The sequence below is a fragment of the Apus apus genome, chromosome 7 (assembly GCF_020740795.1).
Source record: "Apus apus isolate bApuApu2 chromosome 7, bApuApu2.pri.cur, whole genome shotgun sequence".
Taxonomy (NCBI): Eukaryota; Metazoa; Chordata; class Aves; order Apodiformes; family Apodidae; genus Apus; species Apus apus.
The window spans coordinates 31,562,061-31,584,753 of NC_067288.1; the positions used below are offsets into that span (position 1 = coordinate 31,562,061).

Below are 22,693 nucleotides of genomic sequence, written 5' to 3' on the forward strand. Positions count from 1 at the left end.
CCCCTGCATGGGCAGGGACACCTCCCACCAGACCAGGCTGCTCCAAGCCCCATCCAACCTGCCCTTCAACACGGCCAGGGATGGGGCAGCCACAGCTTTTCTGGGCAGCCCGGGCCAGGGTCTCCCCCCCCTCGTGCTAAAGAACTTCTTCCTAATATCTAATTAATAATTTCATATTTCTCTAAACTGAACTGGCAGAGTCCTTGGAGTGCTGCTTAATCCTCATGCAGACCAGTGGAGCAAACAACAGAGGTGAACTGTTTTGGGTGGCACCACGATGCACAGCTTCGGAGAAACGCACAGTGTCTGTTCTCTCTTCCCTTCTCCACCCTTCACTAATGAAGTGCCCCTTTTGTTTCCAGTTCAGGTGCCAAAAATCCAGCTCCAAGCAGATACCTTGCTTTTTATACTTCCTGTTCTGGCCTGATCAAAAAGCCAAGTGCCTTTTTCATGTGTATAACTTAAACTGTACTTTCTTCTGTTTCCTCTCTTCCCTGTCCCCTGTTTTAACACCATGGGAGGTGTCCTGCCAGCTCATGGCAGTGCTGCCCCTCTCCTGCTGGCCCCCCAGCTGCTGTGCAGGGAGGCCCGGGGAGCCCACCCCTCCTGCCACCCCTGGGCTGCCTCCAGCCCCACACACTTCCTGTGCTGCAGCACTGCCAGGCTCTGATGCCTCAAGTCATTTGTTTTCCTTCTATAATGACTGCATTTTTATGTTTTTTCCATTTCATGCTGTCATTAAGAATGAGCTGTGTGTTCCATCAATGTAACTGGACTGCAAACACAACACATCTTCTTCTCCTGCATTTACCTATGGGTGTTCATGTGTTACTTAATGTTTCATCACAGCTGTGTTCATCTCTACCAACTGATTTCCCTAATGGCATCTTTTTTATGCCACCTACAAGACAGTTGTGTGGTATCTCATGAATCTCACCCGGGCTGGTTTAACCTTCAACAAGTTTCTTCCTTGTTGACAAAGAAACATTTCCAGAGACTATTCTTCCTGAGGATCGTTTCTGAGCAAGAAGAAATACAAAGGAGCTGGACATGGAGGCTGGGAATTGCTGAGGTTGACTTCAAAGGAGTAAAGAGAATTTCTGAGCCAATAGAGGTTTTAAAAGTCATTTTAAATTAATAGTTAAACAATGGACACGGCCGTAAATTTGAGAACATTAAGGTCAGGGATGTGTAAAGTTGCAAAGTAAAAATATTCGTAGAACACAGAGCATGAAATTGTGATTTGTGCATCATCCAGTTTGCATAATCTATTCATTTACTGTCAGCATACACAAAAAGTTTTGGGAAAAACAAATGTTTGACATAGACTTTGTATCTTCCATTGGAGATCAAACTTACGTTCTGCAAAGACTTCCCTGATGATTGCTTTACTGCTAGACAAGCTTTCTGGACTTCAGAAACAGTAAGTGAATTGCATTCTTTAACGTGGTGATTGGCTGTAAGTGTTACAATTGCATTTATTCTACATTCCCTAAGTGCCATGTATTGATTTAATTACTGAAAGCCACCTGGGTATAAACAGAAAATGGATTGGCTTCTGAGACGTCAGTAATGGGAAAAAAGGAGGAGGAAGAGCACCCTGACTGGAGGGTGTTTGGAGGCTGCTGGGGCAGCCCAGGAGGTGCTGTGCTCGGGCAGCAGGTCTGGCCCAACTCAGCCCGGGGCTGTAGGTACCAACCCCCTGCAGCTGCTGGTCTCCTCTGGGAAGTGCTCCCAGGACTGTCCTCAGCCCAGCACACTTTCCTTCCACACTGAGTATCTTTGTCTCAAACTTTAGTAAGTGGGTTTTGGTTGATACTAGACACAGGTACTGTCAGCAAGCTTAATGAGTTTAATCCACAGGCATTGAAATATCTGGACTTGCAATATTTTACGTTTAAAGTACTATCAAGTTTAATGCAGTATTTTATGAAAAACATTAACAATTGAATTTCATTTAATACACACCTCTATTAATTGTTTTCCCATATGTTTTTATAGCATATAGGGTTATATGCTATGTTATATGCTATGTTTGTGCATGTTCACACATTCTGTAAATCCTTTTTTTGACTCCACACTTAGAAATAAACACTTTAGATGTTTATGTGCTTTCACTAATTTCCATTGGGCCGCAGGAAGCACATGTTTGTCCATTAAATTTCTAATGCATTGATAATCCCTTGTGGTCTTTCTCACTATCAATAAAATTATCATTGTAAAGTAGGAGATTAGAAAGTTTATGGGAATATTCAGAGAAAATGGACCGTGCTGCAGAGGGTGTAACTGCGTGAAAATTGATAATGGGATTGGCAATCCAGGCGTCCATCTGCCAAGGGCCGATGGAATTTAAAAATTAAACTACACATCCAATGCACTTTGATGAATTCTGTTGGAAGGACTTTGTAGACATTAGGCATATTTTCCTGCAGGCTTTTTTTGAGCTTTAAATGCTGAAATGTGGCTTTTCCCTGTCCAGCTACAGAAAGTAGCTAGTTTTGTTGATTTTTCCTCTGTCGGCTTCAGAATAAAATCTGAATCCGTTCCCTATTTGACTGAAGTCACTAGGAGTTTTGCTTTTGATTTCAGCAGATTTTGCCCAAGTCAAGCGTGTTGATGGAGTAAAGGCTTCTGGAGTCCCCAGGGACATGGGTGTCTGAAGTGAAGAGGAGCAAGAGCTGCAGAGCTCTGCTGGTGACTCCTGCCAGCAGTTACAGCCCCTGCTGGACCCTCCCCACCTGCTGTGTGGCCTCTGGAGCTCTGCTGGGAGCTGTGGGCACAGAAAGCACTGGAGCTGCAGTTCCCAAGCTTCAGCTGGCCCTCCTTTTCCACAGGCTGCTGTTGAGGTAAATGGCAAGAAGTTTCTCATGCCACCAAGTGAGATAAACTTGTCCCAAGGAAGCTGTGAGACTTGGGCAAGGCTGCATGGTAAAGCTTAGGAGCAGAAGAGTAGTAATGATGGGGTTGCTGGTTCGTAGCATCAGATTCTGAAAACAAGACCATCAAGGCATCTTGGCCTGGTGTTTTCCTCTAGTCTGAGTAATCATGGATGCAATGCTGAAATGCCAGTCAGGTAGGGCCTCCTAAGAACAGGAGGCAGCTACTGAAATCTGGAGTTTGATTTAGTTAAAGCTTGTTGAGTTTCCTGGGTGGGTGCAGTTTTCACATGAGCCTCTAGATCGTTGGCTGGTTCCATCCATCCTGAAATGCAGCTCAGGCTGGTGCAGTCTCAAATAAAGCCAAGATGAGTGTTTAATGATTTTATTCATGTCAGCTTTCTTTATTTAATTAGTTTTGCTGTGTAGTGCAATAATAGGGCTCATAATGAACATCATCTTAATGATTTCCCTGAATGCTTGGAGAGCATGCTATAATGAGCAGAGATTTAGCCATACTGTATATATTACAGCAGGAAACTTGAGAGAAGAGGATTATTTCTGTAACCTTTTAGGCAGGAAATTGAAAGCTGAGAAATTGGGCACTTAAAAAAGAACACCAGGGAAGGCAGCTGAAAGAAAAATGAGCAGCTGAAAGATATCTGTGCCAGAAGGATTTGGGGAACGGGTGAAAGAAAGTAAGCTCCAACAGTCATTTGGATCCATGTAGAAATGTGCTTGACTTGGACAGGGAGTTTGTCTGTACTGGAGCTCAGCAGTTCCAGCCTCTTCTCATTCCTAAATCTCTGATGCAACAGCTTCATTTTCTCCTCTCTGCACACGTGAGAGACTAATCCCTGTGCAAATGTCACTGCAGAATTGTGAGAGCAAAAATAGCAGTGCTCTTCTTCTGTGAACTTCTTTAAGCCACTGCCATTGTAAACACCTGTTTCATTACATGGGCTACAGAGTTCCTTGGACTCTATTTTCATAAAGATGCATTTTCTTTTAACATTGTTTTCATGTTCTGTGACATAGCTGAATGTCACCAGAATGACACTGAATTGTATAGGAGGAACTTACAGCCTCTTGAAGTAAGTGATGGATATGGCTATGTTCTAATTAATTAGAAATAATGATCATTTCAAAGACTTAATCCTGTCAAGGCTCCTGATGAAGGATGCTTAGAAGCAGAAATGGGAAAATAATTTTTCACATTTCTCATTTAAGATTGGATGACAGCTGCACATCCCAAACATAAAACTGCAGTAAAACTTCTAGAAAGTAATCCAATAAATTTGTACAGCTCAGTATTCTGTAAATATTACATCTGGAGACTGCACCCATTGAAAAATGTTGCTCTTGACATTTTAGTGCTATTTGTATAGATGTTAATTAGAACTGGCCTAACCCAGCAGTCAGTGCAGCCAGCCCTTTCTTCTGTTTGCAAACTGTCTGCAAACAGGCTCTGCAATTATTATTAATTTTTGTCTTTCTTTCTCCCTTAGTTTCGATTGCTCTGCAACTGCTTCACATGGCCTGTGTGAGTCACCTCCCCTCACCCCACTTCTGCTGAAAGGTTCTGCTTCTTCAAGTGATGATCCACTAAACTTGAAGCCAGCTTGGAGCTGCTGGATCCCACCTCCAGTTACAGGCACAGTGTGGGAGCCTCACCCTTCCTGCTGTCCCCCTGCCCGCCCCTTGTCCCCCTGCCCAATTCACCAGACCCGTGTTCCAGAGCAGCTCCTACAAGCTGCTAAGAAGAAAAAGGCTGATCAACAAGTATTTGACAATCAAAGGTAAAAATGCTGCTGTGATGAGCACTGTCCTGCCTGAGGGATAAGCAGGGCTGCCAGGGCTGCAGGTCAGAGGTCTGAAGGCTCTGAAACCAAGAGCACCCAGCTAAGGGAGCAGCAGGACAGGAGATCCCTGCCTTGCTGCTGCATTCCCAGCTTTCCAGTTGCTTGGCAACTAGATGTGGGGGATCAGTCACCAAAAAAGGCTAGGGCTTTTTTTGCAAATTTTGGTTGAATATCACAGGGTGCATGGTCAAAGTGGTTCATGTTCTTCTGAAGCACAGCCTTGGTTTAGGTGTAAATCCATGCAAACGAAGGGGTGAGCTCAGGCTGTGTCAGGGCTGCCCCAGGAGGGCAAGCCTGGCTGCAGGGGATGCAGCACGGGGAGGAGTCTGTGTGTGTGCAGTGTGACATGTGTAGATCTTCTTGCCTGAAATCCCTCACTGAGAAAACTGAGGAGTTACACACAGAGCACCTGCCAAGGTCAATCAGCACACTGTAAATATGTAAATAGATATATACAAATGTATACATACCTATGTGTGTCTATCTATTCACGTGTATGTATACCAAATACTTTCTAAAAAAACAAACAATAAAAGGAGGAAAAGAGATACATGCAGAAACCAGCATGAATCCCATAATTGTCTGGGACAATACATGTAAAATTATTCCTGAAAACAGGGAAATGGATATTAAAAAAGTAGACAATAGATGAGCAGACATGTTAACCAGATTATTGAGGAGATTCAGCCTGTGCAAGTGAAAAGCAACATTATCTTGCTGTTACCCAACCTGTCACAGCTCTCAAGCACAGACCCTTCCAGCAACGCATCCGTGCACACAGCCTGGATTCATTTTGTGGTGGTTTGTTGGCGTGTGGGTGCACACACAGAGCCCAGTGTGCTCCGTTCCCCCTCCCAGCAGGTCAGGTCATGGGGGTTTCACGACACCACTCTGACACTGGCTCCAGGATAAAATACTTGCAAACAGGACAAATCAGACTGGGCACAGGATTTAGTTACGTGCCTGTAGATCCTGGCCCGCAGTTGTCTGCTATGTGGTCTGCTTGGAACATGGACAAGGCAGCTTGTGTCCCCATCCATTGCTGGAGAAATTCCCCTGGAGGGGCAGCAGGAGCAGCAGGACCCCAGGACTCTCCTCCCTGCCCTGCCAGTGGTGCCAGCTCAGCTCCCCAGGCCTGGGGAGGGGGAACCTCAGTGCTGGCTCCGTCTGTGCCCCCAGAGAGCAGAGAATGAAAGCACTGGCCTCCTGGCAGCCAGCTCACATCCTGGGCCAGCTCAGTGGCACTGCCTTGGCACAGCAATGTGCCCAAACATCACTCAGCTGCAGAGCCAGTGTCCTCTGGTGCGACACGATTTGCACTTCCCAAGTAAAAACCCAGATGCTCCAGAGCCTCCCCTGCTGTGATGTTACGGGTGGAGGTCATGGCTGGCCCCTCCAAGCTGGCTCCCCCAGCCCTCCCTGCAGATCCTGACAGTATCCTTGGCGCTCAGCTTCTTCAATTCCTTTTTGTCTACAAATCTGGCAGCAAGTGGCTCAATTACCTGCTTCCCACCAGTTTTAGGTATTCAACAGATGAAAGCCAACATTTCTGGTGCAACAGACAGCAGAGTTCCAAGCCAGCTGATGAGGGACATTTATTGTTCTTTTACAGTCAACAGCACAAGCCGTTTTGCTCCGTGTCATTGTTGCATGACATTCCATTTGGCACAGGGTTTATTTTTAGCCAGAGACTATCAGGAGTTTTCTTCCATTAGGACTGTCACTGCCTTTGAACAAGGAATCATATTACTGCAAGAACTTTGCTGAAAACAAAGAAGATCTATTGGACAAATGGGAAATTATAAATCTAGACCAACCCAAACTTGCACTGGTAATTGATGTTGCTTTTTTAAATGCAATAATAATCCATACATTCATTTACAAGAAGCAAATGATATTTCAGGAAATAACTAATTGCTAATTCACTCCAGAGTTGAAGGGTAAGGTATTGTATTGTTCTTGGTTTACAAGAGCAGCTTGGCCCAAATGGCAGATGCAGTCTGTAGGAAACTAAATTTCTTTGTGCAATAATTATATAAGATCATACTAACTTAGAATATTATGCTGATTTAACTCATACTGGATTAGAAAAACCCTTAAGCTTGCAACCATTTTATGCTGTGTGTCTATGCTAAGATTTAGGAAACAAGAGCTAACAAATGCAACCAAAGGTTTAAGTTTTGTCTTGTCCAAGCTACAAATATTTCTGATGAGGAATCACATGTATTAGTCGTCCATGAAATCAGCGTGGATCTGCCTGCAGGGGCTGCAGCAGGAATGGTTTCACAGCTGTAACATTTTAAAGTTTCCTACTTCCACAGAAGAAAATAGGAAAGAGTGTACAACTGGGTCTACAAAAATGAAGTGCTTCAGAGCAATCTGATTTGAGTTCCTGGTTTTGAGATGGTTTGGAGTTCTATGGATTGGGGTTTTTTTTGTTGTTAGATGAATGGAAGAAGAAGGTCAGTGAGTCGTATGCTATAATCATAGAGCGATTAGAAGATGACCTGCAAATCAAGGAAAAGGAGCTGCTGGAACTGAAGCATGTTTTTAGGTAAAGTATTCTGGAATCCTGTTTGTTATTTCCTTCAAATGAGTATTTGCTAAAACAGTATTTTCAGTTTCAGGTGTTTCTTATGGAAGGAGTTTCTCACCTACGGAATGCATGTTCTGTAATGTCTATGTTTGGGAATATGTCATTTCAGTTCTGGGCCGGAGTCCCACAGCACAGTACCAAAATGAGTGGCTGTTAATGATTTACACAAACACCCATATGTTTTTGTAAATTAATTAGCTTTATTGGGATGTCTGGTTTTGTTGTGTGCTTTTTGAGTTTTGCTACTCTGTTTCTTCAGATGGAAATATTGCTGAAGTAACAAATTTTAAACACAAAGCAGATTATCTTCTGAAAGAGGATTTCAGTTTCATTATTGTAATCACTTTCTCAGGACAGCATGTGCTAGAGACCAAGTAACTACTAAGTTACTTACCTGTTTGTTATATGAAAAGCTCCAATGCAGAAAACAGCCAGCTCATTGACTTGAAATAAGTTAGGAAAATGATCAGGTATTTACCTAATTTCAGACATCAAAACCAGCTGAAAAAAAATAGGGGATTTTAACCAGAAGTAAATCACAAGCTCATAAAGCCCAGCTGGTCATATAAATTATTAATTATACTCACTTTCAGGTACCATAATTACCACTCTTTGAGTCTGAAATGTGAAAGGCAACAGTGGGTTTCACTGCACCAGCTGCCCCACTTCAGCTGTGACCCTGTAAAGTACTTTGGTACTTGCCTCATTTTAAGCCTGTTTACTAGTAAAACTAATTATCTCAACAAATTGGAGCCAGCATACTCTTTATTTTAGATAAGCAAGGCAATGGAGTGCATGGTGAAATTGCTTAATTCCTGCATTAGGCATAAGAACAAAGAAAGAATGAACACCAAGATCAGCAGAGCTTTGGCAGCTCCATCAGTCCATCTTGCTGCCCCATGGAAGGCTCCTTGAGGCTTTGTAGGGAAAGAGCCCTGCTCTGCTCCCCAGAAGCAGTGGGAATCAGTGACAGTGATTATATTGCATTGGAAAGGCTTTTTTGGTTTGTATTGGTTTGGTTTTGGTCAGGCTTGAGGAATCAGCCAGTGATTTCTGTTCCACGTCTGAGTCTGGGCTGGTGTAAGAATTCACCTGACTGAAACACACGGGTCTTGGCAAAGCAAATCACATTTTTTTGGACTTAAGAAGAAATGTCTCACTGTGGTTTTATCAGGCCCATATGCTGGTCAAACCACGCACTGCTCCTGAGCACTGCAGAGCACTGCGTGTTGAGAGCAGGCAGCTGGGAGTTCCCAGCACAGTGGCCTTTCTGGCACCAACTGTTTCCCAAAAACCTAGCTTTCATGAGGGAAAAAAAAAATAAGTCAAAATTTCTCACAAGGAAAAGTTTTAATTTCTATCTCTTTGATATTTAATTGCAATTTAATTTTCATTTGAATCACTAAATTATTTACAATGCCTGGTATGTCTCTATTTCACACCACCCTTTTCTCTGTGGATGGACATTCCTGGAGTGTTTCTGTGACCTCATTTGGGGAACACAAGTTTACCTGCTAAAGGGCTTTTTCTGGCTACTCTTTTACCTCAGCTTGTTTGCCTCTAGTTCTGTGCGTGCCCTGCTCATCACTTTGGATTGCATACAGAGATTTTTTAAATGCTTATTATCTCATCAATAAAGAATCTGTATGCATTATCTATATTTCTAATGAGTCTTCCCTCTTTTCTCTAATTTAGCTGAATTTAGAATGTACATACTGTGACTGAATAGCAGGGCTGTTCAGCAAACAGTGGATCTGGAGTCCTCTCTGGCTGTCGGTAAAGAATTTCTAGATTTACAGAGTGTAAAATGGCATCAGTTTAGCCCTGTGTCTCAAAAAATATTTTGAGATTTCTCTTTTATTTTTTTTCTAAATGAAAGAAACTGTGCTAAAGGATGAAACCAGTAACCACATGTACAACCTATATTTTCAGCTCTGATGAAGCCTTCTGCAAAGTCAATTTAAATTACCGCACAGAAAACGGTCTCTCTCTCCTCCATTTGTGTTGCATTTGTGGGGGTAGGTATTTGAAATATAATGTTCTTTAAATGTTTTATTGACAGGGCTACTGATTTGTTCTGTCTAATAATTGTCAGGAAGATTTCTCTCTGTCTTGTCTGTTGACAGCTGGGTAAGCATCTATAGGTGTTACTCTGTGACTCAGGGTGTTCTGCTCATTCAGAATCACTTGCTCTATTCATTAGTTCATAAATGGAGACTCACCACAGAGCATTGCCCTACATTTCTGTGCTCTGTACATGCTATAAATTCAAGCTAGGGAGCTAGTTTTAGGACTACTGTGCCACACACACAGCATCTATCTTTCTAGTATAATGAAAATACCTGTCTCCCATTTCTTAGTGAATAAAAGAAGAATAACTTGAATGCTTTAGTGAAAAATACCAGCTGATAGGATTTTTGCAGACAACAAATCAGAGTACACAAGGAAAGAGTGCAAGATGTCTTCTGGGATGCCCATAAAAACTCACTAATGGTGACATTTTCCACTCTGTTGCCCTTGCTGCTCTGTTATCCTCAGAGTGAGCCATCAGTCCATCCCTGCACCTCTCACTTGTTATGCAATTCTCAGCAGACATTGGCTGAGAGAGGCAAAGGGAAGTTTTGAGCTCTGCAAAGTCCTCACTAATCATGTGCATGAAGGCTTTGCTCAGCCTCAGCTGGATGCTGTCCTGAAGCAGGACCTGATCCTGCACTGCCTGGGGAGGTGCTGCCTCATCCCATCTGCAGGTTTCACAAAATGCATTTAGGACTTGCCTCAACTCAGTAGATGAGCTACCTATTTCTCTTTGCTCTCAAACTCATACAGAAATTCCTTACTTCATCTGTACTCTTTAATATTTGTTTATTTATTTTTGTAAATGACTTTGTTTTCCAATTTTCACCCCAAAGGTAACAAATCCCATGTCAGAACTCTCATGCTGAAAGGACTGCGCCCATCCAGATTAACAAGGAATGGATTTACAGCTCTGCACTTGGCAGCTTATCAGGTAAATTATTTGAAACAGAAAGTATGGAAAAAAAATCAGAACTGATCAGTTTACTTCTCTGCACTGTCTGGTTGAGCTCTCTAGCTGCTACTTCTGGTGAAAATAGAAATTTCACATTTACAGTGCATCGGAGAGTGACCTGTAAAGAGCCCATGCCCAGAAAATCAGCTTGTGCTTTTGCAGTATCCTCCCTGAAGGTATGATACTGCCTTGGAAATATTGATTAAATGGTGCAGTGCAAGTCAAGATACAGGAGTGTGCTTTTTATTATTTTAGTTATTAATAGAAACAGTCTCTGAGGATTTTGATTTAGAGTTTCTCTTCTTTTTGCTTCTTCTTTGCTGTTCCACAAGTTAGAGTTCCACATTCAGCTTCAATATTACTTTTCTTCATTATTGTATTAATCTTCTAAGACTCAACAATAACAGTAGCAAGGAATAAAGTGGACAAAGACAGCATTTTTCCTAAAGAATTATGATTCTTATTTTGAGATGGAGCCTCTTAGAAATTTAATCCATGTGTAGACTAGCCCCAAAGCACTTAGTTTTGTAGAGGGAACTCAGATCAAATTTAGGAGTTAATATTACAGACTGTGATGTTCAACCCTGACATGTCCCACAGGTGCCTCTTTGCTCTGCAAAGCTCTTGTGGCAGATACGTTCTGATTTTCTGAAGGAAGGTTAAGTAGGCTGGCACTTCTCAGGTGGTGTTCCTTGCTCTGTTGCTCCTCGGCTGAGCTCTGGCACTTGCACCACCGCGCTGTGCTGTGCGTTCCTGTGCTCCCGGAGAGGCAGCAGTGGGACAGGGGGTGGCCTGGACACACACGGGGCTCCCTCGGGCTCCCTCCTGCAGTTGTTGGAGTCGTGTCCCAGAAATAAGACTTGCCCTGTGTGTGGCTTTCAGGACAACGCCGAGCTGCTGACCGCGCTGCTGCACGGGGGAGCGGACATCCAGCAGGTGGGCTACGGAGCCCTGACAGCCCTGCACGTTGCCACCATGGCTGGGCACCACCAGGTATGTCCTGACAGCCCTGCACGTTGCCACCATGGCTGGGCACCACCAGGTATGTCCTGACAGCCCTGCACGTTGCCACCATGGCTGGGCACCACCAGGTATGTCCTGACAGCCCTGCACGTTGCCACCATGGCTGGGCACCACCAGGTACAGTTCTTTCTGGTACAGGAAATGAGAGAAGGGAGTGTTAACAGTAGCAGGCAATTTTGTTTTACATTAATGCCACTAAAAAAACCCACCTAAAACTCAGAGATAGGTTAGTACAGCTAAATTGTATGTAATTTTGGGTACATTTTGGGAAGTCCCCATTTGTGCATCCATCTACATGGAACAACCATGCCCAAAGGACATAGCTCTGTTTGTACACCTCCTACCTTGACATTAAATAACTGTAAAGCCTTGAGAAGGGGTGACATTGTTTTCTGAATATCAGAAGCACTAACCAATAGGTACGTGATGAAACAGACCCGCTCATACGTGTCAGGATTTCTGAACCTGGGTGTGGAGTGAGGCTTCCAAGCTCCGTCTGTCTCAGCCTGAAGAAGCACAGTCGGAGACTTTATTCCCTCTTCCAGGTGTCACAGGCTCTGCTTCAGAGCTCTGTGATTCTCACTTCAGAAGGAGACAGAGGTTCCCAGTTTAGAGCTATTTTATGCTTGGGATTAGAGCAGAGAAAGCTGCTGTCAGGGTAAGTCTGGCGTGCATCTCAAACACCCACGCTGAGACGTCTCCTTTGGGCTGGAGACTTATCCCTGTGGGGAGCAGGGGAAGGAGGGGAAGGGATGAGATTCCCTGGGTGCCTGTGATCAGGCCCTTCTCTTTCTGGACATTCTGTCAGTCATGAGTCTGTTTTCTTATCATTTACCACCTCAGTTGAGTCATTTCACACATCATCTCATTTCTGTCACCCTGGCAACAGCTCACTCCCTGTAATTTATTTATTTTTTGAATCTCTTGAAGTGCTGGATGTGCAAAATTACCCTGGTAATGAAGGGTTTAGGACTGCAAACCTGCTCGTGAATTCAGGTACTTTTTATCTCCTTTGGGTCCGTTAAGCAGGCAAAGATTTTGTTCTCTGCTTGAGTAGAAGTTATGTAGAGTGCTGGACCAATTTATGGACAGAAACATCAGAATTCTTTAAAGGGAGATAATCAGCAAGAAATGCAAGAAAAATAACTAAGTGCAAAGAAGGAAATACAGGTGATACTAAAGGCTGTTGATCAGGTTGTGCATCTCTGGCTTCAAACTGACTGCAAGTGTGAGGGTCTGGCTGGGTGACCAGGACAAACATGTGCAGTTTAGAACAGAAAAGCAGAACCTCTGGATGAAGTGGCAAGGAAGAACACACGTCTGACACCTCCCAGGCTACAGCAGCCACTGGCTTATTGAGGAACTGATTGTTCTGGGAAAGAATTGTAATGGAGATATTAGCAAGAGACTTAATATTTTAATGATGTTTTTCACTTTTGTGGAGAATATATTCAATGTTTCCTCCGTGGGAACCACAAAGTACTGTTCTCTGCACTGGAGTTCCAAGCAATTTCCAGAATGTCTGGGCCTTGTCCTGCAAATGCCAAGGGAAGGCCAGCTATTTGTCTTGTCTCTTTAGCTCCTGCTGAGGTTATGAAAAATAAGGGTGCTCAGAAGCCAACAAGGATAAAACCATTAACTTGATAAGAAATAACTTATTGTGAGTGGTTTTGAAAAGCCCCTTATTTCTTCCCTGGGAATGATCAGATCTTTATCAGAAGCATTCTCCATAAGTGCAGTGGGACTCTCTGTAACTCATTTCGTTCATCTGCTGGTCTGGGGACTGAAGATTTATGGAGCCAGTGCAGGCTTTTTCTTTCCTTCTTTATATACCTCTGAAATTTTCAGTCAGCTGAGAATCTCCTCTGCTAGATTAAATAGCTTATTTTGCCCACAATTTCATTACTATTCATGGAAAGACAGATTAATTTTTTTCAACCCACCTAAAAAATAGAATAAATTTAAGAAAGAGAAAGTAGATTTTTGGTCATTTTCCTAATTCCAAGAAGACAAATAAGGATATATACCACTAAATATATAACTAACGGGCATACACACCAATTTTTGCTACAGTCTTTTACTACAAAAGAGGACTGATTGTACCCAAGAGAAAAACAGGGAGAACTGGGGAAAAGACCCTTTGTTGCCCAGCCCCTGGAGAGCCAGTCAGTGGCTTTTGCTCCACCATCTCCTGAAAAACCAGGAGAGGGATCAGATCTCTCAAATGAGGATCCTGAGGGTCTCAGCATCCACAGGATGTTCCAGCTCTTTGGAGCCAGTGTGGGGAATAAATATTTCCCTTCCTCTGCCATTTAGTGCCATTTTTTACTTCACCAGAACTGTGCTGTTTGTTTCTTTAATCTGTTAATGGAAACTGCAGCTCCCAATGGGAAGAATAAACAATTAATAAAAAATTATAAAATAAGCTGATGGCCACATTAGAAACATCACTAAATAAGTTTAATAAATCTCTCATTAAGTCTGCTGTTTTGAAAACATGAAGTGTCTCCAGCCCAGGGAGCTCACTGCTAAATAAGTAATGCCTCATGCACATGTATAAGTTGCCCAGTGTTACTGCACTGGCAAACCAGCCTCATTGCCTGGTTCAATTTGTAAATTCAGGTTGTCAATCTGAGATTACAGCCTCCAGGGCTGTGTGAGGGGGACTGGGGGCTGCAGGCAGGATCAAACAGGGCTACTTAATTTTTGCAGGCTGCAATCCTGAGAATCTGAAGCGTGAAAGTATTTGTAGCAAGGACCTGTTGGGGAAAAGGGAGTTAGTCCCATCTTACAGATTTTCTACAGTAATGAATCTCTTTTCATTCACAAGTCATACGTTAGATCAGCACGTTTGTCACCCTCTGTCTTCACTGGCCTTGTACCAGCAACAGGAGCACATTCAAATGATTTAAGAAACCTTGAAAAATCAAATTTACGTGAACTCCTTTAGATGGTTCCCAAGGTCCCCATTTGATTCTTTCATTCCCTGCATTTGACACAAGCGCTGCAGCTTCCCAGCCCTCTGTTTCACCAATTTTTCAGACCTTTTCAGAATCATTCTAGACCCAGGGATGCAGCAATGTTGTTCACACAAGATAAAGGGGACTCCAAGATCCTCAGAACTCGCCTCTTTCTGAGGCTCTAGCCAGGGATGAAGAGGACTTGGACTCCTGATTTTTCATTCCATAGCTACATTTCCCAGCTACCAACGAGGTGTTTTGCAAACACAGCTGAAGAAACACTGAGTTATGGCTCAGTAAAGGAGCTCACCTCTACCTGGTGATGTGAACTAGTCTGAAAGCAGTGACCAGCTTTGACAACCTTTTCTCCAGCTCTGCCTTCCCAGGAGCTCCCTATTCAGCAGGTTTGTGTGAGATTCATTTTTAAGCTAGAAGAAGTCAAAGTAAAAGTGGCATTTAAAAACCCTGGTGTTGTTAAACTCACAGAGACCTCTTTGCCCAGAACAGTTATCCTGAAGTAACATTGCAGAAAAACATTTCAACTATTCTGTGGGAAGCATCTACCAGTATTAGCAAAACAGTTTTAAAACCCCATTCTTTGACTCCCCTTTAGCAAAAGCAACCCCAGGGAGACTGTTTTATTTCAAGGTCCCAGGACCTGCATCTTTCAGTAATGGTTTTTCTGTGACCTGTGTTTTGTCTGATCAGAACAGCAAAGATGAAAGAACATGGAAAAGCTCATTGCTGCTGTGGTGTCTGTCCTCATGTCTTACAGAAGAGCATCATTAAATATTTCAGTAGATGTTTTGCTAAGAAAGACAATTGCCTGTGCATTAATCAGCACGTTGTATTTAAAGCATTCAGAATCCCCTTTAGCAGTTCCTTCATGCAGTCTGACAGAGCTTGTTCTGAAATTCCTACAGATACACGTAGAGTTGGGAGTTGTAATAATTTAATGCAAAGACACTTTGCAGGACATGACTGATTATATCTGCATCTGCTAAATTGGAGGGAATTAGGCAGATGCTTGCCACTAATCATATATTTTTATTAATAGCTTCATTCATAAAGGAACTCCCAGAATCCCAATAGATTCTTTAGATATTTCAGTGTAAGGCTCTCCAGAGGCTACCACTGGTGCAAAGGTCTTCACTGGTGAAGTTATCTCCTCATTTAAATGTTACCTGCTGAAAAGTCAATAATCATTGATTTCATTTTCTTAGGGGATTTCTTATCCCTGGCCTTTGTCCAAAAGATGAAGTCCTCATGTAATCTGTCTTATGTTTCATTTTGTTGACTCCTTCTAACCTTCAGAGTAGCTTAATTAATAGTCTTTGAAGTGAACATAATGACTTGAATGTTCAAAAAGCTCCTGAACAAACCTTTCAGAAGAGAATTTTAAGAAAAAATACCAAGTAAGAGTATTGTTCAAAGTGTTCAAAGTATCATTTTGAATTAAAGGGATATTTGGGAGCCAGTGTTGAAAATCATGCTGAAGTTAAAGTTAGTGGCATCCACAATTCTCCCTGCTCCCCAAAAATCCAACCATTTTATCCCAGAGGAGAAGCAGGTGGGTGAGGCAGGACATCCATGGCACCTCTGTGCTGATGGGCCCAGGCACAGGGAGGGTGAAGGTCTCTCCTGTTCCCCCCGGGGCTGGGCTGGTGGTTGCAGACCCCAGCCTGCAGGTCTCAGTGCTGCTGGCCCCTGCAAGACCAGGGCAACCCAGCAAGAGCTGCCTTCCCTGCAGCTGGAACCTTTCCCTCAGGCCAGGAGCTGCAACACCAGCCAGGGCCTATCTCCTGGGGATGAAAGTCTTTTTTTGGTCATTCTGTAGGAATTCAAAGCTCTTTTTGCATTGGAAATTTTCCCCTTACTTTCTTGGGTATTTTTACCCTTGCAGATCACTCCAGCACTCCCACCTACTTGTAATGCATATGACAACTTCTGGTGCTTTCCAAGATTCCATTCTTCTGTCTTAGACAGACAGCTCATCTGTAAAACTATCCAGATTGTCCCTCTACCCCTCTCATCATTCACAGTTGAGTGGAGCTAACTTAATATGACTTACAAAATTCTTTTCCTCAGGAGATGACATAGTAGTTGGAGTGGTTGCCATTTCCACAGCCTGGAAAAATGTGTCAAAATGCATCTAGTGTTGTGGTTATCATCAGAGGTGGACCCACATTGCTCAACATGTTTGTTTTTCTCATCTTGAAGATACACCTTGAACCTTGTAGAGGAATCTGAATTTTGAATTCCAGCTTCCAAAGAGATTAAGGACAGTCAGATGTGGTCATATCCCTGGGTGTGTTACAGCCTCATGCATGCACAAATGAGAACCAAACTGATCCAAATAAGCTTCAACCATATTCTTGTAAAAGCTACAGCTCCAGACACCCTTTTTCAGAGGTGAAAGTAGTTTGCTGAAAGTTTACAATTTGTGATAGTAGTTTGCTGAAAAATGTCTGAGGTGAATCACTCAAAAATCTCCAAGCCATTAACTCCCAGGATTTCCTCACCCCTGCTCCACCAGGCTACTGAGAATTGTCTGGACTGGGGAAACAGACACAGGTGAGTGTGTCAGGAAGAGACCTTGCACAGAAAAGGTGCTCTGGCCATCCTGTGAAAAAAATGTGTTTCCACTTAAATTGTGTAAAGAAATAATCCCTGTACACTGATGTTGCTTGGTAACAGGCTCTTGTTCTCCGAGTCCTTGGGAATGCCATGGATGTGACTGGCTGACCCTGCTGCTGCATGTGTGAGATGAGCTGGAGAGCAGGGGCAGCAGTGGAGCCTCCTGGCAGCAGCAGGAGCTGCACCGCCCCTGGGTGTGCCGGGGGAGGCAGGGGAATGAGCAGCACAGCATCCCAAATGCCCCTTCCCCTCCTCTGCCATTCCTGACACTTGCCCAAGAGGTGGTTCCCAGCTGCTCCCTGCACTGCGGGGGAGCCATGGTCCAGCATCCTTCATCATCCTTAGACTCAAAAATGAACATTCATCCCAATGACGTGTGAATTGCTCAGGTAGCCCAGGGACTGAGCCCCTGGGCGTGCCTGAAGGCTTCAAGAAACCCCCAGCTGCAGGTGCAGCCCAGAGTGGCTCCGTTCCCAGACTCCCATTCCCTGGCAGCTGTTCAGAAAGCCAAGGCTCCACCATCCAGAGCTGTCCAGGAGAGCAGTGGCCTCCTGGAAGACCAAACGGGGGGAAATTGGAAAGAAAACCCTCAGGATTGTTGTTATTGAAGCCAAAGGGCTGTTATCTTCTGAAATACAAAGAAATCTTTACACACTGAGGGAATTGTGCTTGAGGATTTACCTTCATACATTTGCATTTAAAAGGATCTTTCATTTGGGGTTGTTGTTTTCTATAACTTCTAGAAACACTGATCTGTTCACTGCTCTTTGTTCATAATGGTTAAAAGAAAACTAAAGGTTATTCTGGAAAACTCCAGACAGTAATTTCTGTGCCTCTTAATTCATAAGTCACCCTTTAAACACATTTTCAGGCCTATTTATAAGGCATCAGTGACATTCAGTGTCCAGCTCAAGTACTGTAAGTTAATCACCTTACACGCCGTACCCAGCTCATCACCTTTACAGCTTGCTTGTTTGGGGCTTTTTGCTCTTTCTTTTCTCTTTAACTGGTGATGTAAGGTTTCCAAATCCTGCTTCACTAGCTGGCCACATGTATGCAGTGCTCCTCACTGGCCTTTTCTGTTTGTTTCCTCCTAGGCTGTTGATATTCTCTTGCAGCACGGAGCTTACGTGAACGTGCAGGACGCGGTTTTCTTCACCCCGCTGCACGTTGCTGCCTACTATGGCCACGAGCAGGTACCTGCAGGGGGGCAGGTGACAGGTGGGACACCCAAGCAGCTCTAGGCTTAGTGCTGGGTATTTTTGCTTTGCGTTCCAGAGGGTCCTTGCATGAATAGGCCTCATGTACTGAAGTTGCCCTTCTGAGTCAGTCCCCGGTTGCTCTCAGTCTGAGCTTCAACAGGAAATGTTTACACTTCAATCCTTTGTGCTAGACCCCAGGAAAACTGGTGCCTTCCCCTCCAGGCCTCCTGCAGCAAATTAGTGTCTCACCAGCTCTGATCACCTGTAAACAGGCTTGGAGCCAGATGTGAGTTTTATTTGATGTTTGTTCATCCCACGTTTCAGAGGTTGCATGAGGAACATGAGTCTGTCATCTCCAGCCTCCCCAGGGAAGTGCACAGCACTTCCCAGTAACAACTGAATGGCAATTCTATTGCTTTTCCTTGGAATTCACAAATCAAATTGTGGCCTCTTTTAAGGTGATGGAAAAAATGACCATGTAAAGAGCAGGATTTTCCATGAGGAATGTGACAAGTCCAGCTGAACTTACTTCATTCCGACAGATCATGGATTTACTGAAAAAATAATCCAAAGTTCTGCCCAAAGCTGGCATTGAGCCTCCCAATTCTCTTTCTCTTAGTAAAGTGTGATTGATTTATGGTTAATCTGGCAGTCCAGCCACTTGCTCTGAAGAGCTGTTTTATGTGAAATGTAATGATGGGGCTATTTTGGCTTAAGCAATACATTCCCTAGACCTTTTTCCAGGTAAAAGCATCTATTCTGGGACATTTTCAAGTTCCAACAGGTGACCTCCAGGCAGAATGTGTCCTTCATTGCAGTGACATATTACTTCCAGTGCAGTGAGAGTTGTTGCAGGAAAAGCTTTTGCAGAGCAGAGTCCAGAGGCTCAGATAATTGACAATGTCTGTGGCTGAGTGACAGCAAGGGTGAGCCACGGGTGAGCCACAGGTGTGCTCTTGAGGTCCTTCTTTTCATACAGTGCACCTCCTCGCTCAGTACCATGAAGAAGCTCCTTGCATGTTGGGCAGAGAGATCAGGTTGCTTCTTTGCCATCAGCCACTTCTGCACAGTCAGTCAGTCAGTCCTGTGACACTGTGGCAGGGGACACTGCTCGGGGAGGGAGGTGAGGCCCTGGCTTTGTGGCTTTTGGGGACATTTGCTTTACTATGCTGACTGGTCAGTGAAACAAGTACATGGGTCTCATGTCTTGCCCTTTACCATGTGTAACATCTGAGAGAATGAGTGAGCTCTTGCTTCTGAGAATGTTCATGTTTTCATAGATATGTAACTTAAAAATGAGTTTTATTGGATCTCCTCCCCCTGATTTAGCTGTAATGAGATGCCCACTTATGGTATTACCCAACAGAATACTGGATTTTATCAAAAGATGTATTTTCATGTCACATTTTAATTAGCCTTGATGAAATATTTAGGTAACCCACCTCTTACTGAAGTTTGGAGCTGACGTGAATGCAAGTGGTGAAGTTGGAGACAGGCCTCTCCATCTGGCTTCTGCCAAAGGCTTTCTCAACATTACAAAGCTCTTGGTGGAAGAGGGAAGCAAAGCTGATGGTAAGAAAATATATTTTGAAGGTCAACACTAACATGGTATTTTATAGACAGAGTCAGGCCTTGAATCTTGAATTTAGCTTCTTCACACATACTCTGTGTGTTCCTGTGTCACCTCTGGGCAAGTGCAACAAAAAAATAACAGTTGGAGAGTTTTCATCTCAAGTATGATTGGTTTGTCTTCTCATGTGAGTTCTGTTTCCATTCATGAGTTAGACGTGAAAAACATCAGCAGAAAACAAAATTAAGATTAATATACAGAGGTAGGTTACTGTTGAGACATCCAGTCAAAGACCACGTGCCAAGTGGATGTATCTCCAGTCAAAATCACTTCAGTGCAAAGTGAGTGAGACAGATGGGGGATTTTAAGTCAAATTATACAGCAAGCAACTAAAAATAATTCAGATGAGGAACTGCAAATGGTTCACAAGCAATTCCACAGGAAATGGAATCTTTTTAGCCTGTGCTTTTGTATGATGCACAAGGTTCATACTCTTCATTGTGGGACATTTTGCATCAGAATGTGTGTGAGAGACATAACAGGTTCAATGGATACAAGTTGTTGTTGTTGTTGTTGTTGTTATCATGCCTTTGGCATTCTCTGGAAGTTGGGAATCTCTGCATTCTTTTCCCAGGTGATCTCCCACTGCTGCCAGTAAAGCTCTGACATCACAGTTCAGTGCTGGACACTTTGCATGTGCCACAGTTTAAGCTCTGTTCCGAGGTAAATCATGTTGCCACGCAGGCAGTGGTGCTGCTGAGTTCTCAAGCTTGCTCGTGTTCCCTCTCCTTGGGCTGTTGCAGTCCTGGAGGAGGCACAAAATGTTTCACCCTCCAACCCTGTTTTTCCACATCTGTCACTTGTACCTCAGGCATCTGCACACACACTTGGGGCCATCCTGCAAAGCATCACAAATGTTTAACATTATTTATTATTAATGCAGAGAGTTTTAAATGCTAAACAGCATTACAATTATTTGGAAATTAATTTCCTATCCTCTGAATAGTTGTAGGTTTTTTTAAGTTACAGTACATTGCTGCTCTTTGGGCTACATCATTACTCTTTTTAACTTAAATTACACAACATAAAAGGTAAAATTTTGGTCCCCTGAAGTCTATGGCAAAACTTGTGTTAATTTCAGTGGGGTTAGGATTTTGTCTAGGGATATTCCAAGCTGATCTTGGAAAACCAGAACTGGAAAACAAAACAAAACAAAAAAACCAAAACAAAAACAAACAAGAAAGAAACTAAGTAACTAACCATCTGCATGCCATAGGAAGAACAAGGAGTCACCAGAATTCCCCAGGAGCTGCTCCTGGGGTGGTGTCCTGGCTGGTGATGCTGCTGAGCCCAGCCTGGGCACACAGCTGCCCTGGAGCCAGGAGCAGCCCAGGCAGGGGGCACAGAGACTGGGTTACCCCAGTTTCCTTCTCTTTGCTAGTTTTCAGCAGTATAAATTTACCATGTTCCTGTGAGTCTTGCCTGGCGTGCACACTTCCTACCCAGGCAGTCCAAAAAAGCTGGGGGGGAACAGACTCAGACTATTTTCAGCCATGAGCTCTTGATGCTTCAGTCTTGGTGTGTGTGCACTGAGCTGATCTAATTACAATGAAGAGGGGAAAAGAAGAGACCTTCACTCACCGTCACAAGGCAGTGGGAGGTTCACCATCACTTAGACAGCTTGCTCCAAAAGGAGAAGAACCTGAGACACTGTTTCAGATTCTTTTCTTTAAAATCAGCATCTTCAGCACTGGAAAAAGAAAAAGGAGCCTGGGAGCACGAAGTCTTTTGCTCTCAAAGGAGCAGACTTTGAAACTTGGTATAAACAGAGCAGTGGAAGAGCAGCTCTTAAATGCTTAGGAATGAGAGTAATTGGTGAAATAACCTGGAGAGCTGCTGGCAGTACCTGTGCAGGGCAGTAATTGGTGCCATAAACCTGTATGATTTCTCTTACCATAACCTGACTGACCCGTAGCCCAGCTCGGGGCGGTGGCAGCTGCAGGAGAGCAGTGCCCACCAGGCCAGGCTCAGGAGGTCAGGACACTGCTGAAAAACACCACGTCTGCAGCCTGGCAACAGCCAGAGCTCTTCAGCCCAGCCCCGGGGAACCACAGAAACCAAGCAGCACTGTAGTGCCCGTGTGTGCATTGTCACAAGTGTCCACGTGTACAAGCCCCGTGTGTCACAAGCAGTCAGCTCTCCAGGTGCCTTTCTGCACTCCATTTTGTGCCAGACAAGAACTTAGCATTTACTTATATTCACTGTTTACTTGTAAGGCAACCTGAATTTTAGTCTCTGATTGCAATTACAGTTGTTCTCTCTATCCTCCATTTAATATAAATATTCTTTAAAATCTTGATTTTTAAGAACTCTCTTGTAATCTTCTTTAGAAATACCTGTATCATTATTAAGTACGTTTTCCCATAACTCTCTTCTAAAGTGTTTTTGACTGATTTTTGTTTTATTTTGACTCAGAACTGCTTCTTTTTAAGACAATATTCCAGTTAACCTGTTGTGGTTCATCAAAATCCTATCAATTAAATCAAAAACCTATCAATTAAAACAAAAGCCATCACCCAATGCTGCAGTTATAAATCCTTCCAGACATAATTTGTAACTGCATAAAGAAAAGAAAGATAAATTATTTCTCCCTTGTTCCATCTTACACCTTGCTGTGTTGCAGAAGCTCATGGGCCTGAGAGCCTTGATGTCCTTCAGGCCATCCTGTGGGCACATATCCTAGAATGCTGACATTTATTATTATAAAACTTTGACATTTATTTCCCAGTTGTTTATTGCACCTCAGAATGAATCTGTGTCTGGTACAGCATCATAATAAAAAATAAAGGCTAACATGTCAAATGAATCTATAAAGTGAAGAATTATTTTAGAATAGAGAAATAAAACAGTTTCATTTTCCTTACTTTCTTTAATACAAG

The 22,693-nt window shown here is 43.4% G+C and overlaps 1 protein-coding gene across 1 annotated transcript in view; it reads left to right on the forward strand.

Annotated features, from left to right (window-relative positions):
• The first annotated feature begins 6,529 nt into the window (after nt 1–6,529).
• Nucleotides 6,530–22,693, forward strand: part of TNNI3K (TNNI3 interacting kinase) — a 54,500-nt gene continuing 38,336 nt past the window's right edge. Inside the window, exons 1-7 of the mRNA XM_051625728.1 lie at nt 6,530–6,569; nt 7,184–7,292; nt 9,267–9,352; nt 10,244–10,341; nt 11,245–11,355; nt 18,080–18,178; nt 19,618–19,756. Coding sequence (XP_051481688.1) covers nt 6,530–6,569; nt 7,184–7,292; nt 9,267–9,352; nt 10,244–10,341; nt 11,245–11,355; nt 18,080–18,178; nt 19,618–19,756 — 682 coding nt within the window. The remainder of the gene's footprint in view (nt 6,570–7,183; nt 7,293–9,266; nt 9,353–10,243; nt 10,342–11,244; nt 11,356–18,079; nt 18,179–19,617; nt 19,757–22,693) is intronic.